Genomic DNA, 18515 nt, shown 5'->3' with positions numbered 1-18515 from the left:
CGACCAACCAACTCAAGGCCTTTCTCCCTCTGTCTCTTTCTTCCCCCACAGTGTTTGCCTTGTGTTTCCCCGTCATTTTCCTTTTTGGGCTTCTACCTCAGGTCAATACCTTCCTCATGTGTCTGCTGGAGCAGGTCGACATGCACATTTTTGGGGGAACAGGTAAGACAGGTCCAAACAGTGAGATGCCATTCACTGTAATTCACAAAGTAAATTCTCTGTTTTTTTGTTGAGTGATGCTTGTTGACCCTGTGTGTGTGGTTTCTCTCCACAGCCACCACCAGCCCCCTGTCGTCGCTTTACAGCCTGTTACGCAGTGTGTTGGTGGCCTCGTTGCTCTATGGATTCTGCCTCGGGGCTATCAATGCGCCCTGGGAACATCCCCATGTGCCAGTGCTGTTTTCAGTGTTCTGTGGTCTGCTCCTGGCCCTCTCCTACCACCTGAGCCGCCAAAGCAGTGACCCTGTCATCCTGTGGTCAGTATACCTCTACTCTTTAGTGTTGCATGGCATACCGAAACCTCTGTACTTTTTCGCAACTACAACATACTGTCCGGTATTAGAATTATGTATTCATATATATTGTTTTTAAAATGAATACACTGCCGTTCAAAAGTTTGGGGTCACTTAGAAATGTCCTTGTTTTTGAAAGAAAAGCACATGTTTTGTCAATTTTTTAAATAACATCAAATTGCTCAGAAATACAGTGCAGACATTGTTAATGTTGTAAATGACTATTGTAGCTGGAAACGGCTGCTTTTTAATGGAATATCTACATAGGCGTACAGAGGCCCATGATCGGCAACCATCACTCCTGTGTTCCAATGGCGCGTTGTGTTAGATAATCCAAGTTGATCATTTTAAAAGACTCAGTGATCATTAGAAAACCCTTTTGTAATTATGTTAGCACAGCTGAAAACTGTTGTCCTGATTAAATAAGCAATAAAACTGTCCTTCTTTAGACGAGTTGAGGTTCAGGAGCATTTGTGGGTTCGATTACAGGCTCAAAATGGCCAGAAACAAATACCTTTCTTCTGAAACTGAAGATCTCGTACAACGCTGTGTACTACTCCCTTCATAGAACAGCACAAACTGGCACTAACCAGAATAGAAAGAGGAGTGGGAGGGCCCGGTGCACAACTGAGCAAGAGGACAAGTACAGTAGAGTGTCTAATTTGAGAAACAGACGCCTCACAAGTCCTCAACTGGCAGCTTCATGAAATAGTACTCGCAAAATACTAGTTTCAACGTCAACAGTGAAGAGGAAGAGGCGACTCCTGGATGCTGGCCTTCTAGGCAGAGTTGCAAAGAAAAGCCATATCTCAGACTGGCCAATAAAAATAAAAGATTTAGATGGGCAAAAGAACAGACACAAGACAGAGGAACTTGGCCTAGAAGGCCAGCATCCCGGAGTCGCCACTTGACTGTTGAGTCAAATTTCTGCCCTGCTAGAGCTGCCCTGGTCAACTGTGCTGTTATTGTGAAGTGGAAACGTGTAGGAGCAACAACGGCTCAGCCGCGAAGTGGGAGACCACTCAAGCTCACAAAACTGCACAGCCGAGTGCTAGAAATGCGCAGTTTGTAAAAATCGTCTGTCCTCGGTTGCAACACTCACTACCGAATTCCAAACTGCCTCTGGAAGCAACGTCAGCATAATAATTGTTCGTCAAGAGCTTCGCAAAATGGGTTTCCATGGCCGAGTAGCCGCACACAAGCCTAAGATCATCATGCGCAATGCAAAGTGTCGGTTGGAGTGGTGTAAAGCTCTCTACCATTGGACTCTGGAGCGGTGGAAACGCGTTCTCTGGAGTGATGATTCACGCTTCACCGTCTGGCAGTCTGATGGCTGAATCTGGGTTTGGCGGATGCCAGGAGAATGCTACCTGCCCGAATGCATAGTGGCATCTGTAAAGTTTGGTGGAGGAGGACAATCCGGTCGCATTTCGCTTCGCTCCACAGGTAGTATCACATTTTTCATTTCATTTCATTACAGTACAACGGCTTGATTTGTTTGATCGTAGCTAGCTACATAGCTAGCTACATAATCAAATATAATTGTGTAGTCTAGAGCGATTTCCTAGGTTAGCCAGCCAGCTATTGTCGTTCTTTTAGCACCGTAACGTAATCAACACTGCTAGCTAGCCAGCTGGCCCCGAATAGCAGCACAGTAGAAACTATTACACTCAACGGAACGACTTGATTAGTGTAGTGTCAACAACCCAGCCAATGCCAACTAGCCTACTTAGTCAACAACGCAGCCTCTGCCAGCTAGCCTACTTCAGCAGTACTGTATCATTTTAATCATTTTAGTCAATAAGATTCTTGCTACGTAAGCTTAACTCTCTGAACACTCGTGACGTGTAGTCCACTTGTCATTCAATCTCCTTTGCATTAGCGTAGCCTCTTGTGTAGCCTGTCAACTATGTGTCTGTCTATCCCTGTTCTCTCCTCTCTGCACAGACCATACAAACGCTCCACACCGCGTGGCCGCAAACCTAATCTGGTGGTCCCAGCGCGCACGACCCACGTGGAGTTCCAGGTCTCCGGTAGCCTCTGGAACTGCCGATCTGCGGCCAACAAGGCAGAGTTCATCTCCGCCTATGTCTCCCTCCAGTCCCTCGACTTCTTGGCACTGACGGAAACATGGATCACCACAGACAACACTGCTACTCCTACTGCTCTCTCTTCGTCTGCCCACGTGTTCTCGCACACCCCGAGAGCTTCTGGTCAGCGGGGTGGTGGCACCGGGATCCTCATCTCTCCCAAGTGGTCATTCTCTCTTTCTCCCCTTACCCATCTGTCTATCGCCTCCTTTGAATTCCATGCTGTCACAGTTACCAGCCCTTTCAAGCTTAACATCCTTATCATTTATCGCCCTCCAGGTTCCCTCGAGGAGTTCATCAATGAGCTTGATGCCTTGATAAGCTCCTTTCCTGAGGACGGCTCACCTCTCACAGTTCTGGGCGACTTTAACCTCCCCACGCCTACCTTTGACTCATTCCTCTCTGCCTCCTTCTTTCCACTCCTCTCCTCTTTTGACCTCACCCTCTCACCTTCCCCCCTACTCACAAGGCAGGAAATACGCTCGACCTCATCTTTACTAGATGCTGTTCTTCCACTAACCTCGTTGCAACTCCCCTCCAAGTCTCCGACCACTACCTTGTATCCTTTTCCCTCTCGCTCTCATCCAACACTTCCCACACTGCCCCTACTCGGATGGTATCGCGCCGTCCCAACCTTCGCTCTCTCTCCCCCGCTACTCTCTCCTCTTCCATCCTATCATCTCTTCCCTCTGCTCAAACCTTCTCCAACCTATCTCCTGATTCTGCCTCCTCAACCCTCCTCTCCTCCCTTTCTGCATCCTTTGACTCTCTATGTCCCCTATCCTCCAGGCCGGCTCGGTCCTCCCCTCCCGCTCCGTGGCTCGACGACTCATTGCGAGCTCACAGAACAGGGCTCCGGGCAGCCGAGCGGAAATGGAGGAAAACTCGCCTCCCTGCGGACCTGACATCCTTTCACTCCCTCCTCTCTACATTTTCCTCTTCTCTCTCTGCTGCTAAAGCCACTTTCTACCACTCTAAATTCCAAGCATCTGCCTCTAACCCTAGGAAGCTCTTTGCAACCTTCTCCTCCCTCCTGAATCCTCCTCCCCCTCCCCCCTCCTCCCTCTCTGCAGATGACTTCGTCAACCATTTTGAAAAGAAGGTCGACGACATCCGATCCTCGTTTGCTAAGTCAAACGACACCGCTGGTTCTGCTCACACTGCCCTACCCTGTGCTCTGACCTCTTTCTCCCCTCTCTCTCCAGATGAAATCTCGCGTCTTGTGACGGCCGGCCGCCCTACAACCTGCCCGCTTGACCCTATCCCCTCCTCTCTTCTCCAGACCATTTCCGGAGACCTCCTCCCTTACCTCACCTCGCTCATCAACTCATCCCTGACCGCTGGCTACGTCCCTTCCGTCTTCAAGAGAGCGAGAGTTGCACCCCTTCTGAAAAAACCTACACTCGATCCCTCCGATGTCAACAACTACAGACCAGTATCCCTTCTTTCTTTTCTCTCCAAAACTCTTGAACGTGCCGTCCTTGGCCAGCTCTCCCGCTATCTCTCTCAGAATGACCTTCTTGATCCAAATCAGTCAGGTTTCAAGACTAGTCATTCAACTGAGACTGCTCTTCTCTGTATCACGGAGGCGCTCCGCACTGCTAAAGCTAACTCTCTCTCCTCTGCTCTCATCCTTCTAGACCTATCGGCTGCCTTCGATACTGTGAACCATCAGATCCTCCTCTCCACCCTCTCCGAGTTGGGCATCTCCGGCGCGGCCCACGCTTGGATTGCGTCCTACCTGACAGGTCGCTCCTACCAGGTGGCGTGGCGAGAATCCGTCTCCACACCACGTGCTCTCACCACTGGTGTCCCCCAGGGCTCTGTTCTAGGCCCTCTCCTATTCTCGCTATACACCAAGTCACTTGGCTCTGTCATAACCTCACATGGTCTCTCCTATCATTGCTATGCAGACGACACACAATTAATCTTCTCCTTTCCCCCTTCTGATGACCAGGTGGCGAATCGCATCTCTGCATGTCTGGCAGACATATCCGTGTGGATGACGGATCACCACCTCAAGCTGAACCTCGGCAAGACGGAGCTGCTCTTCCTCCCGGGAAGGACTGCCCGTTCCATGATCTCGCCATCACGGTTGACAACTCCATTGTGTCCTCCTCCCAGAGCGCTAAGAACCTTGGCGTGATCCTGGACAACACCCTGTCGTTCTCAACTAACATCAAGGCGGTGGCCCGTTCCTGTAGGTTCATGCTCTACAACATCCGCAGAGTACGACCCTGCCTCACACAGGAAGCGGCGCAGGTCCTAATCCAGGCACTTGTCATCTCCCGTCTGGATTACTGCAACTCGCTGTTGGCTGGGCTCCCTGCCTGTGCCATTAAACCCCTACAACTCATCCAGAACGCCGCAGCCCGTCTGGTGTTCAACCTTCCCAAGTTCTCTCACGTCACCCCGCTCCTCCGCTCCCTCCACTGGCTTCCAGTTGAAGCTCGCATCCGCTACAAGACCATGGTGCTTGCCTACGGAGCTGTGAGGGGAACGGCACCTCAGTACCTCCAGGCTCTGATCAGGCCCTACACCCAAACAAGGGCACTGCGTTCATCCACCTCTGGCCTGCTCGCCTCCCTACCACTGAGGAAGTACAGTTCCCGCTCAGCCCAGTCAAAACTGTTCGCTGCTCTGGCCCCCCAATGGTGGAACAAACTCCCTCACGACGCCAGGACAGCGGAGTCAATCACCACCTTCCGGAGACACCTGAAACCCCACCTCTTTAAGGAATACCTAGGATAGGATAAAGTAATCCCTCTCACCCCCCCTCCCCCTGAAAAGATTTAGATGCACTACTGTTCCACTGGAGGTCATAAGGTGAATGCACCAATTTGTAAGTCGCTCTGGATAAGAGCGTCTGCTAAATGACTTAAATGTAAAATGTAAATGAGGAATAATGGTCTGGGGCTGTTTTTCATGATTTGGGCTAGGCCCCTTACATGCTGACCACAGCATGTGCGAGCGTTGCAAATAAATGTACACATGCATGTTATTCAATCATTGCACCCACACTGCTCGCGCGCCTCAAGCAAGTGTCTGTGTAGCCAAGCGCTAAAATAGAAATTGGTTCTATTTGTGGCGCTCAACACGCTGCAAGTCCGGCCTCTCCCATCTCCTCATTGGTTGGTAGGAGCATATACCCACGTGGGGAATTGAAAAATGAACTTAGGTCCACATTCCGGTTGGTTTTAGTAATGCTGTAAAGTTGGTTGCCAACCGCCATATAAAGTCCAAAGAAGAAAAGAAGCCTGGCGGAAGGAGGAGATATGTCGAGAAACTAATTCGGTTTACTGTTTTATCTGTGGATTAATTGTCGTGGTAAAGGACCTTGTGCATTTCAGGTAAAATAACCACCCAAATTGCCATTAAATGTTTAAGACTTTTTGACCTGTCCTCAAATTAATATAATTGGTTTCAGAGATTGTTTTGATAGTTCAACCTGCGTGTCCTGATCACTTCTGGTGTGGGCGAACAAAATCACGCGTACATCTGTTTTTTTAAATTTTTTTATAGAGAACTCTGTTGACCTAACTACTTTTTGTTTTAAATATGAGTATTGAATTGCATGTCCTCCAAAGGCACATTTAAAAAAAAAAAAAGTGTCCCATACAACAAGGGGGTCTGCTTTACTTATGTTTTTACCCAAGTTGATTTTAAGACAAACAGAATGCATCAGGGAATGGTTGTTTCATTTGATTTGTGTTCATTTTGGAGTTGAATCTCCTTTTCAAAAAAGTAACCAGAACTGACCATCTCACAGTGCATCCCCGCTTTTTTTTGTTTTTTTCTTGGTGTGGTATCGTTTTATCATCGTGTTACTAAACCTGTTATCGGTATCGAAGTTAACGTTCTGGTATCGTGACAACACTACTTTTTACTGCTCTCTGTCTGGTCAATGGACAGCTCATTAGTATCTCTGTGTTGATTTATGATGAATAAGATCAAATGTTATTGGTCACATACACATGGTTAGCAGATGTTAATGTGAGTGTAGCGAAATGCTTGTGCTTCTATGATCTATGATATAGATGACAATGATATATATATATATATATACCTACCTATATATACCTACCTACCTACCTACTGGTACCTTGAAACTCACTAATATTCCCTGATCCTAGCTACTGTCCTAAGATCAACTCTACCCTGTCACTCATTTTCTCTCTAGGTCTCTGGTCCGCTCTAAGTTCTTTCCCGAGCTGGAGAGCCGGACCCCGGAGGAGCCTCCTCTGGAGATCAAAGACCCCCTGCCCGGGAAACTACGCGACTCTGTGGTAAGATCAAGGATGCGTCCCAAATGGCACGTCATTCACTGTATAGTGCACTACTTTTGACCAAGGCCCATAGTGCACTACTTTTTAACCAGAGCCCTATCAAATTGTATTTGTCACATGCGCCTGAATACAACACCTTGCAGTGAAATGCTTACTGACAAGCCCTTAACCAACAACGCAGTTTTAAGAAAAATACCTAAAGAAAATTAAGAAATAAAAGTAACAAATAATTAAAGGGCAGCAGTAAAATAACAATAGCGAGGCTATACACAAGAGGTTACCGGTGCACTATGTAGGGAATAGGGTGCTATTTGGGACTCAAACCAAGCATTATGTGAGTGACACAAACTGACCAGGTGAACGCTATTATCACTTATTGATGGCACTTGTTAAATCCACTTCAATCAGTGTAGATGAAGGGGAGCTGACAGGTTAAAGAAGGATTTTTAAGCCTTGAGACATGGATTGTGTATGTGTGCCATTGAGGGTGAATGGGCAAGACAAAAGATTTTAAGTGCCTTTGAACGGGGTATGGTAGTAGATGCGAGTGTGTCGAACTGCAACGCTGCTGGGTTTTTCACACCACAGTTTCCCGTGTGTATCAAGAATGATCCACCACCCAAAGGACACCCAGCCAACTTGACACAACTGTGGGAAACATCCCTGTGGAAGGCTTTCGACACCTTGTATAGTCCAATGCGCCGACGAATCGAGGCTGTTCCGAGAGGCCAAAGGGTTGCAACTCAATATTAGGAAGATGTTCCTAATGTTTTATCCACTCTGTGTATATAACATAAATGTTTGAATGTGGTTGGTGGTCTGAGGTTTTAAAACCCTCGTCATCTCTCTCTGTCTGTTTTTTTTTACAGAGAGAGATTTTTCACTCGGACCTGGTCATGTGTCCCCTCATGGCTGTCATCACGTTTGCCATCAGTGCCAGCACCGTGTTCATCGCTCTGCAGGTCAGTCAACTCACCTGGTCGACTGTAGATGGCGTTTCAATATCTAGAGGGAAACCCTTCTGGTTTTCTATGACACTCCCCAGTGAAACCTTGTCTCCCTCCCCTCCAGCCTGCTCTAAGTTACATCCTGTACATGGTGGCCGGGGTGGTGGGCTTCCTCACACACTACCTGCTGCCTCAGCTCCGCAAGCAGCTGCCCTGGTTCTGCCTGGCCCACCCCGTGCTCCGTTCTCGAGAGTACAGCCAGTTCGAGGTCCGCGGTAAGTAGCAACCCGTCGCCCCCTAAACGCACACGTTCACACACCCTGAAGAATTGTGTCGAGGCCTGAGGTTTGTCCTTGATTTGTTTTGCTATGCCCTGTCCGTCCCAGATGCCGCCCAGTTGATGTGGTTCGAGAAGCTGTATGCGTGGCTGCAGTGTGTGGAGAAGTACGTTATCTATCCGGCTGTAGTGCTCAACTCCCTCACTACAGAGGCGCAGCGCGTCAGCTTGAAACCCAAGGAGCTTGACATCTAGTAAGCAGCTCAAGCCATCCCCTTTTACCAACCTCACCACACATTCCTCTCCCTCATTCCATCTATCCATCCAGTCAGAGAGTTATTGAGACTACGCTTTGTATTTGCCGAATTAATGTGTTTTGATGTCCCCCTCCTCTCTCTCTCCCCCTCCTCCAGCGGCCGTGCTCTCTTCATCTCTCTGGCGGGGATGAAGCTGCTGCGCTCGTCTTTCTGCGCCCCGTCTCTGCAGTACGTCACGCTGTCCTTCACCGCCCTCTTCTTCCTCTTCGACTACCCACACTTCTCAGAGACCTTCCTGCTCGACTACTTCTTTATGTCCATCCTTTTCAGCAAGGTACAGAATATTCCTCCCTGGGACTTGGTTTTGCACAAATTCAACCAAATGAAAGTACCTACACATACTTAGCTGTATGTATACTGAACAAAAATATAAATGCAACATGTGACATTTAAAAATGTTTTACTGAGTTAGTCCATATAAGGAAATCAGTCAATTAAAATAAATACATTTGGCCCTAATCTATGGATTTCACATCACTGGGCAGGGTTGCAGCTATGGGTGGGCCTGGGAGGGCATAGGCCCACACACTTGGCTGCCAGGCCCACCCAATCAGAATCAGTTTTTCCCCACAAAAGGGCTTTATAACACACACAAATACTCCTCAGCACCCCCCCTTCAGATGATCCCACAGGTGAAGAAGCCGTTGTGGAGGTCCTGGGCTGGCGTGGTTACACGTGGTCTGCGGTTGTGAGGCCGGTTGGACGTACTGCCATATTTTCTAAAACAACGGAGGCAGCATATGGTAGAGAAATGTACCTAAAATTCTCTGGCAACAGCTCTGGTGGACATTCCTGCAGTCAGTGTGTCAATTGTACACTCCCTCAACTTGAAACATCTGTGGCATTGTGACAAAACTACACATTTTAAAGTGGCCTTTTATTGTCCCCAGCACAAGGTGCACCTGTGTAATGATCATGCTGTTTAATCAGCTTCTTGATATCCTACACCTGTCAGGTGGATGGATTTTCTTGTCATGGATTTTCTTGACATGGATATAAAACAAACATTTGTGCACAACATTTGAGAGAAATAAGCTTTTCGTGCATATGGAAAATGTCATATTTTTTTATTTCAGCTCATGAAACAAACACTTGGGACAAACACTTTACGTGTTCAGTTGATATTTTTGTTCAGCGTAGTTGTATACTCTGACCCTTGAAGGCAAATGTCATCATTTTCCCATGTCATAATAATCAGCACCACCCCACTATCGACACACACTGTATGTTAAAATGGAGTGTTTCTATGTTTTTTTATGTGTAAACAGATAGAGGAAGAATAGTGTTACCAGTGACGACATCAACCAATGAACAGGCAATGCCTACTAACACTTGGTTAAAATCACATGATGCACACCGATGTCATTTGAAAAACATATCTTCTACTCTTTTTTTTTAATGCAAAACATAGAAACGTGCCATTTTCATATACGGTATGTTGATGTTAGGGTGGTGCTGGAGATTGATGCATATGACGTTGAACATGTTTGAAATTTCCCTTTAAGTCATTTCTGGCTACGCAAGAACGTTACATTGAGAAATGACTGGACTCGGGTGTTTGATCGCTCACATTAGATTGGATGGTTTCTCATTACAGCTCTGGGACCTGCTCTACAAGCTGCGTTTTGTCCTCACCTACATCGCTCCCTGGCAGATCACCTGGGGCTCTGCCTTCCACGCCTTCGCCCAGCCCTTCGCTGTGCCCCGTATCCCTGTACACTGGCTCTGTGATCAGCAGAAAACTGTTGGTTAGACTCCATCCTTGTTAAACAAAGTTCTTTCTGCACTCCCTGTTTTTAAAAAAAATGTTTTATTTCACCTTTATTTAACCAGGTAGGCAAGTTGAGAACAAGTCCTCATTTACAATGTTTCTCATTTGCCTGTGAGAAAAAGTGTTTAAACAACACTAAATGCTGTGCGCATTGGATGTCCTGTGTGTTAGTGTTGTCTGTTAGAGCTCCTTAACCTAACTCTCAGACTCAGCCATGCTGTTTGTCCAGGCCGTGTTCTCGGCTCTCTTCTCCACCCCTCTTAACCCTGTCCTGGGCAGTGCTGTGTTCGTCACCTCCTACACCAGGCCCGTCAAGTTCTGGGAGAGAGACTACAAGTGAGTTCTTTACTTTCCAGGAGCCCGAGAGATGTAGAGATGGGCATTGTTCAGTCCAGGTGGGTGTAATCACTAGGAACCAAACAGAAACAAACGGGAACGAAACAGGGATGGACCTACCTAAATGCGTCCAATAGCAACTCTTGTTTTCGTGGGCAAAACAGTTTCTGCATAGAGTAAACGGTTTCCATTGAAAAATGTTTTGGACTAATGATTACACCCCATGCCTCTAGCAGTTGCTTGTTGCCGTTCAGAGGTCAATGTTAAAACCGGATTAAGGAGATTATTGCTCGATGCCGTGAAAGCTAGCAGACTGCGTTACCATTTTACACAAGTCACCACACTTTTACAGCAGTTTCTTGAGCCTCTGTGTCACCTGGTTAACGTAATATCTGTCTTTCCAGCACCAAGAGGGTTGATCACTCCAACACGCGACTGGCCACCCAGCTGGACCGCAACCCAGGTCAGCTGCCGCAGTCTTCCTTCCCCTCATCTAACGCGAGTCATCATTCTTTAAAACGACTCTGCTCTCATGCCTGTGGTCTCCTCTCTTCCAGGTGCTGACGACAACAACCTGAACTCCATCTTCTATGAGCACCTGACGCGCTCTCTGCAGCACAGCCTGTGTGGGGACCTGCTGTTGGGACGCTGGGGAAACTACACCACAGGAGACTGCTTCATTCTGGCCTCCGACTACCTCAACGCCCTGGTGCACGTCATCGAGATCGGCAACGGCCTGGTCACCTTCCAGCTGAGGGGGCTGGAGTTCAGGGGTGAGGAGGAGGGGAGAGGGTTTGGGCTAGAATGGGCTTTTATGGAACCGAGTTCAATGTGGTAGTAGGTTTTAATGGTGAGATGGACAAGTTCAAAATACTATATTTTCTCTCTCTGCCATTTTCCCTCATTCCCCTCTCCTGGTGTCTCTCCCCCAGGTACCTACTGCCAGCAGCGGGAGGTGGAGGCCATCACCGAAGGGGTGGAGGAGGACGAGGGCTGCTGCTGCTGTGAGCCAGGCCACCTGCCCCACATGCTCTCCTTCAATGCGGCGTTCGGCCAGCGCTGGCTGGCCTGGGAGGTGGCCGCCACCAAGTACGTCCTGGAGGGCTACAGCATCAGCGACAACAATGCCGCTTCCATGCTGCAGGTGTTCGACCTGCGCAAGATCCTCATCACCTACTACGTCAAGGTGTGTGATCCATCCTGAACACACAGTGAACTGTAAAATGAGATGCAATAACATGTCATTTGAACAGTTGATGGCCCGGTCTGTAACCAGTGTTTCCTCTCTCGTAGAGCATCATCTTCTACGTGAGTCGCTCTCCTAAACTGGAGGAGTGGCTGGCCAATGAGACGGTCCAGGAGGCGCTGCGGCCCTGCCTGGGCCCGGCCTACGTGGACAGTGACCCGACCTTCAACCTGAACATAGACGAGGACTACGACCACAGGGCCTCTGGCGTCACCCCCACTGCCTTCTGTATGGTCTACCTGGACTGGATCCAGTACTGCAACAGCAGACGCCCAACGGTTAGTGTTCCTTCTCATGTTACTGTTGTGTAGCTGTCAATTCACGTAAAAAAAAAAAATATATATATATATATATACACATATATATATCTTTTTTTTTTAAACCAGAACTTTCCATAGCAATGTCGTTAGTGTTATCAGCCGACTAGCTTAATGAAACGCTTTGTGTTATAGCCAGTGGAGGACAGCGAGAGGGATTCTCCACTGATCACCCTGTGTTTTGGCCTCTGCATCCTGGGGAGGCGGGCTCTGGGCACAGCCTCCCACAGCATGTCAGCCAGGTAAGTCCCAGGGCCGGACGGTCTGTCTGTTCGCTAACTGCAGGGAGCGTGTGATATGTCTCTAATGTGATGGCGTATAACCGACGGTGACTATCTGTACGTTTGTACCCCGCCTGTCAGCTTGGAGCCTTTCCTGTATGGCCTCCACGCCCTCTTCAAGGGGGACTTCCGCATCACCTCTCCCAGGGACGAGTGGGTGTTTGCTGACATGGACCTGTTGAACAGGGTGGTGGCCCCCGGGGTGCGCATGTCCCTCAAATTGCACCAGGTAAGACCTATCATATGGGCGTGACTCATTACAGACCGTATGGTGGTCAATGTAATGTCATCGCCCACGCTAAAGGGTGCGTTCGTAAATTCATTCTGGCGTGTCAAGCGTGCGCTCTTGGCTGTTCGTAGAATTGAAAAGCGTTGTCCGTTTGTAAATTCAGAGCGTTTCCCTCTCACGACAGCAGTCAAACACTCGGGGTAAATGGCTAAAGTTGGCTAACTTGCTTGCTAGCTACTTCCAGACACAAATGAGAGAACACCTCACTCTGACCCTTTTACTCACCCTAGCAGAGCTGGTTAGGCTGTTTTTGTTATCCCAAGGGGTTAATGACTGCAACTGTGTTACTGGCAACAATTGTATTCTGGTTTTTTTAGGCAATGTTTACTGACACCAGGTTGTTTTGTAAATTTCGCAACCTTTCTGAGCTCGGGCACACTCAAACCAGAGTGCTCTGAACTCGGAGTAGATTGCCAGAGCGAATTTACAAGCTTTTAGAAACACTGTGGTGACCAGAGCTGAGACTAAGAAGCCTAATGATGACATCGCTCACACTAAAAAAGTATCCTCTCCGACCCCCCGTCCCCAACAGGACCACTTCACGTCCCCAGACGAGTACGAGGACCCGGTGGTTCTGTACGACGCCATCACTGCCAACGAGGAAAAGATGCTGATCAGCCACGAGGGCGACCCGGTGTGGCGCAGCGCCATCCTGGCCAACATGCCGTCACTGCTGGCCCTGCGCCACGTCATGGACGACGGCAGTGACGAGTACAAGATCATCATGCTCAACAAGCGGTTCCTCAGCTTCAGGGTCATCAAGGTGAACAGGGAGTGTGTGCGCGGGCTGTGGGCAGGCCAGCAGCAGGAGCTGGTGTTCCTGCGGAACCGGAACCCGGAGCGCGGCAGCATACAGAATGCCAAGCAGGCCCTGAGGAACATGATCAACTCGTCATGTGACCAGCCCATCGGCTACCCCATCTACGTGTCGCCCCTCACCACCTCCTACGCAGGGGGGCACACCCAGCTCCGCTCCGTCTGGGGGGGGCCTGTTAGCCCCCATAACATCTACACCTGGCTCATCAGCAGCTGGGACAGGTACACTTACATTACACAGCCTGCAGTAGCCATGGTAGGGCTGATACACATACACACACACACACACACACACACACACACAGCCAGGTATCCCTGCGAAGTTCTCATACTATCACGCACATGCCATACACAGATGTTCTCCCGCTCTCTCTCGCACACGCCCACTGACCGTGTGCGATAAGACGGTTGGACTTTAACTCTGTCTCCCCCCTGCAGGTTACAGAAGGGTTGTGGGGCTGGCTGCAACAGTGGAGGGAACATCGAGGACTCGGACTGCGGCGGCGGCTCCACCTCCATCTCCAACAACCCAGCGGCTCACACCACCCAGAGCACCCCGGCCTCCAGCCTGCCCCTGCCCCAGCCCCACTTCACCTCCATCCACCCTCCCATGGGTGAGCCCAGGACCCCGCCACTCACTACAGCCTCGGATGTTCACTGTTTAACTGCTGCTAGCTATTATAAAAATGTCAATACTGTCAGTATGCTGATAACGCAGCCATGGAACAGTTTGTGTAATGATTGCGTTCTGTAATGTGTATGAAATGCCTCTCGTTGTCACTGTAGGAACTGACAACCCTGTGGGCCCCACCCCCACCTGGCCCCACCACCCTCAGCCCCTCCCCTTGGCCCTGCTCAGCCAGTCAGAGGGCAGGATGGACGCTGGGCTGGTCACCTCCCTCCACCGGACCTCGTCCATCCAGGGCCTCCTGGGCCAGCACCTGTCCAGCTCCCAGCTGTCCTTCAGTAGCTCTGTGGCCATGCCTTCCCTGCCCGGCCCAGAGCGCTTCTGCCCAGGCAGCTTCCAGGAGGGGGTGCACAGAGGGTCCGGACGGACAGGACATGGCCTGGGGCAGGGCAGCGGGCTGCACTATGAGGGCCTATACGGGAAGTGGAGCCTGTCTGGCAGGAAGGGCTTCAACGGGCCAGCCTCCGCTGAGAGCGACAGCGGAGGGTCTCCATGCATACGGACACAGGTGAGGATAGTAAAACAACGTAGTGTGTGTGTGTGTGGGAGCTAGAGCATAGCGTGACTGTCTTTATGAACTAGGGCCGTTCCCAGCTAAAAAGCTCATCGATGGGTTGAAATGTTCAAATGTGTGTTTTTCCATATATATAGACACCATATGTGTGTTAATAAAATCAACTATATGTAGACTACTGAGCTTGTCTGATGCTTTAAGCACACTGTGATTTATTGACTTGAGGGAGCCAGAGATCAACCTTACCAGAATAAAAAAAAAAAAATCAACTGTTCCCGACCCTCTTCCTTCCGCTGCTGCTGGCTTTGGCAGATTCTACTGTTAAGACTCCTGCTGCTACGCTCCTAATAGGCTACACCAGGGGGTCTGCAACCTTTTGCATTTGGAGTGCCAATTTATCTTACCCTTTGTACTGATCTGTGTGGCAGATGCACATTTTTGTGGAACAGTTTCATTTTATTTACATTATAGTCTTTGTATCTCAAAATCATTTTCATGTGGTTAATCAGAATTCAAAAAAAATATTTCTATTGCCATTGCCAACTATGTCAAAATAGCCTACATAAAGCCAACAAATAAAAAACATTGCAGCCTGCAGGTAGAAAATGTCCTGATAAAATGAATATCTTATAAATCACATTGGCTATGCAAGGCCTGTCTACAAGGAACTTGAAACATTGTATCAACTATTAACTTGGGCCTGAAGCTGGAACTAGCAAACTTGCAACATGTAACATATTCTGGGCCTTCCGTTTCCGCTCCAGTGAGCTCCGGACAGACACACAGCTGTAGGCTAATTGTGCCAGGTTTAAGAAGGAATCAGGTACACCTATTTTATGACGTTTCCGCCTGATTTCTTTCTTTTTTTTTCTCCTCCTTTCATGCTGAGTGGTTATCGAAAGAGAGCTGGGAAGATATTTCAAATCAAGGTTGAGGAACGTTAAGGAACTATTTTCATTCTCAACAGATATAAAAACAGACTTTGTCTCTGATTGTCTTTGTCAAGTAAACAATCAGAAACACTATGAGATCCTCAAACGGGCACATTTCGGCCTACTTCTATGTATAATCAGGTGCTCGTCCTTCGTCAACATTGACAGGAGCGCTACAAACAAATGACAATTCGTAAATTGACAAACCTTAAATGGAAGGAAATAAACCGAAATGTGTTCCTCACAAGTGTAGCCTAGGTCTACTCCGACAATGAGAACGGTAAAAGACTAATAATAATGCGTTGAATGCATTAACCGAAATGACCGTAACCAGACAAACATTGTAGATTAGAAATTATGGGAATTAACAGTAAATGTACTACTGGTGATACTGTTGTGCCACCCCCGTCTCCTCTGCAATGGATTAGTCCAGGTGTCAATCAGACAGGTGTCTTGTGCCATAAAAATGTTTTTAATATACATTTTAGACTGCTCGGCTAAAAAAAAAAATCTTGGTCGACCGGCAGACAAACCGACCAGTCGATTTTTAAAAACGGGGTCAGCCCTATCATGAACACATGAGAATAATGTCGCTGCAGTACATAACCTCCTCCAGAACGATGGTAATGGTTTTGCGATTTGATTTAATGATGGTAATTTGTTGCAGTGGAAACTGAGGCTATTTACGTCTTGTCACTCTGTGTTCCAGTCTACTCCACCTGCAGCCCGGCTTGAGGCCAGCCCAACCCAGGACCCACTGGGCGTTACTCAGTCCGCGGAGACCACGACCCTCACTGCAGGGGAGCCCCCCAGCCCCGCCCCTCGGGAGGAGTCCACAGAGCTGCCTTTACTTGAGCACCTGGATTGAGTCTGCACTGGAGAACACATGAGAACCCCTGCAGACAACGCACACCACCACCACGGCCAGTTCTAGAGTGGGCCTGACCGGCTCAGACTGGACTCATTCCAGCTTCCAGGAGTCATTCCAAAGAGAACTGGACTCTGAGGTTCGCTACATCTCTGGCAGATCACAACCTCTCAACATGTTCATTTGTAAATGTTTTCCAGCCTTTGCAATACTGGATGGATCTGGGAGGTTTAAGTACATTCATCTGCTCCTCATCGAGCCACCGTAAGGATGCATGTAAAAACAAAATGTATGCACCAACCCCCTCTTCCCAAAAAAAAACATTCACCATGTCCCCTCCTAGGACTTGAAACAGGAGCTCTCGCCCGATACACCCTCAGAGTTTCTGTGGACAACCTTTTGGCCATAACTATGGTAACTCTAGCAGGCCAAAAAGCCAGTGCAATTGTAAGGGATGTTGTGTAATGTTTAGTTAGTTTTTTAAAATTCTATATAGGGGAAGGGGGAAAAAAAACTCGTTTCTCCTCTCCTTCACCTGAGATCCACCAGCAGCAACAGCATAACGAATCCAAAAAGGGAATGCCAATATCCTATGTTGCTGTATGTACAGGTGAAGCCAGAGTTACTACCATAACAAGCCTTGTTCTTTAATCCCCATTCCTGCTCCAACCTGCTGCTTCACTGTAGAAAGAATTCACTGTGGGGAAATCCACTGTGAAACTGCATGGGTCACATCATATGACCAGTCAATATCAACACCCCACCTCCCCCAGCATACCACCCACATTCCAACAGCGCCTCCCTGTAGAAACACCCTCATGCTCGTTCAGGTGTTTCTGACGCATCAACAATCTCAAGCGTTCTGTCAAGGAGCTTGTTTCAGGGATAAGACTCCCGCCTACTCCCACCTTTTCCAACATGCGGTGCTTTTTCCCGGCAGAGTTTACAATCCAGTCAGGCCTGGACACAAGCTCTGAATTTGGGGAGGTCTAGGGAGATATGACTCTGGACAGAGATGGTGCCCATTGTACAGGACGGGAGGAGATTGTTCAGACCACATGATTCTAAACTGGGATTGTTCTTTCTAAAGCCTTTTTAGATTTTTGTTTCCTATTTTCGGGGTGAGTGGAATGTCTTTATCTTTCTTTTTACTTTACTTGAAGAATCACAACCTCCTCGGTGGCTATAGGCTAGCCCGCGGAGTTGCCCTAGTGACCGACCACTCTCGGCCCTGACCTGATCCAATCAGCTGTGGACTCTAGACGGTGGGAGGGGCTCTGACAGAGGCCATTCTGCTTTCCTTGCCTCCAGCTACAGTGCCAGCTCCTCTTACTAGTAAACTACTGCTTCTGCACCTCCTGCTACTACTACTATACCTACAACTACTGTTTGTGCTACACTTACCTCCAGCGTTTTAGTTGGAAACAAACCAAGTTGAATAAATATTCCAAACAAAGATGGCATATTTATTATTGACCACACCTGGGAGACTGTTAAAAGGGTTTGTCTATTTGACATGCTGGTGTGATAGAAACACGGCGATGGAAATAGCCTCTTGTTTAATCGTCACCTTTGCCCCGCGTGTTTTGGCGTCGCCGCTGTACACTTTCACCAAGGGTTCTCCTCTCTTTATTGGCCGTGTAATGTAACTGGAACTGTTCCCCGAGGAGTCACTTTAAGACGTTTGCTTTTGCCACCCTGCTTTTTTAAGCGCTTGACGCACTTCAGACTAGAGACCCGCTCCCGTGATCTCTCTAACCAGAGCACATATCAGACGAGCTGGCCGTCTCCCACCCTTCTGGTCTGTCCCGAGAGTTACAGAGCCTTACAGCACTACAGTAATCCATGTGGCAGTACCTTGGTCTGCCTGGGCATGTATTTATATCAATGGTGGAGCTATCTGGAATAACCTTTTGTACCATAGTGTAAAACTGGTCCTAGAAGACTGCCTTGTATGCTCGTTTTCGCCCCTAGCCGTCTTAGCTCTCACTTTAGTTAGCAGACTGTCTACTAAAATTTCTCTGGGAA

The 18515-nt window shown here is 48.5% G+C and overlaps 1 protein-coding gene across 1 annotated transcript in view; it reads left to right on the top strand.

The window, feature by feature from the left end:
- LOC115135509 (pecanex-like protein 3) overlaps window positions 1-17945 on the top strand; it is a 29580-nt gene extending 11635 nt beyond the window's left edge. Inside the window, exons 16-34 of the mRNA XM_029670265.2 lie at window positions 52-162; window positions 275-476; window positions 6783-6888; window positions 7758-7850; window positions 7960-8110; window positions 8222-8366; window positions 8526-8703; window positions 10027-10135; window positions 10407-10536; window positions 10941-10999; window positions 11094-11309; window positions 11469-11722; window positions 11830-12060; window positions 12235-12341; window positions 12462-12609; window positions 13202-13707; window positions 13924-14099; window positions 14272-14681; window positions 16329-17945. Coding sequence (XP_029526125.2) covers window positions 52-162; window positions 275-476; window positions 6783-6888; window positions 7758-7850; window positions 7960-8110; window positions 8222-8366; window positions 8526-8703; window positions 10027-10135; window positions 10407-10536; window positions 10941-10999; window positions 11094-11309; window positions 11469-11722; window positions 11830-12060; window positions 12235-12341; window positions 12462-12609; window positions 13202-13707; window positions 13924-14099; window positions 14272-14681; window positions 16329-16487 — 3491 coding nt within the window. The 3' untranslated portion in view covers window positions 16488-17945. The remainder of the gene's footprint in view (window positions 1-51; window positions 163-274; window positions 477-6782; window positions 6889-7757; window positions 7851-7959; window positions 8111-8221; window positions 8367-8525; window positions 8704-10026; window positions 10136-10406; window positions 10537-10940; window positions 11000-11093; window positions 11310-11468; window positions 11723-11829; window positions 12061-12234; window positions 12342-12461; window positions 12610-13201; window positions 13708-13923; window positions 14100-14271; window positions 14682-16328) is intronic.
- The last annotated feature ends 570 nt before the right edge of the window (window positions 17946-18515 follow it).

This window comes from Oncorhynchus nerka, linkage group LG10 (genome assembly GCF_034236695.1).
Source record: "Oncorhynchus nerka isolate Pitt River linkage group LG10, Oner_Uvic_2.0, whole genome shotgun sequence".
In the NCBI taxonomy this organism is placed as follows: Eukaryota; Metazoa; Chordata; class Actinopteri; order Salmoniformes; family Salmonidae; genus Oncorhynchus; species Oncorhynchus nerka.
This window is presented reverse-complemented; position numbering and strand designations above follow the sequence as displayed.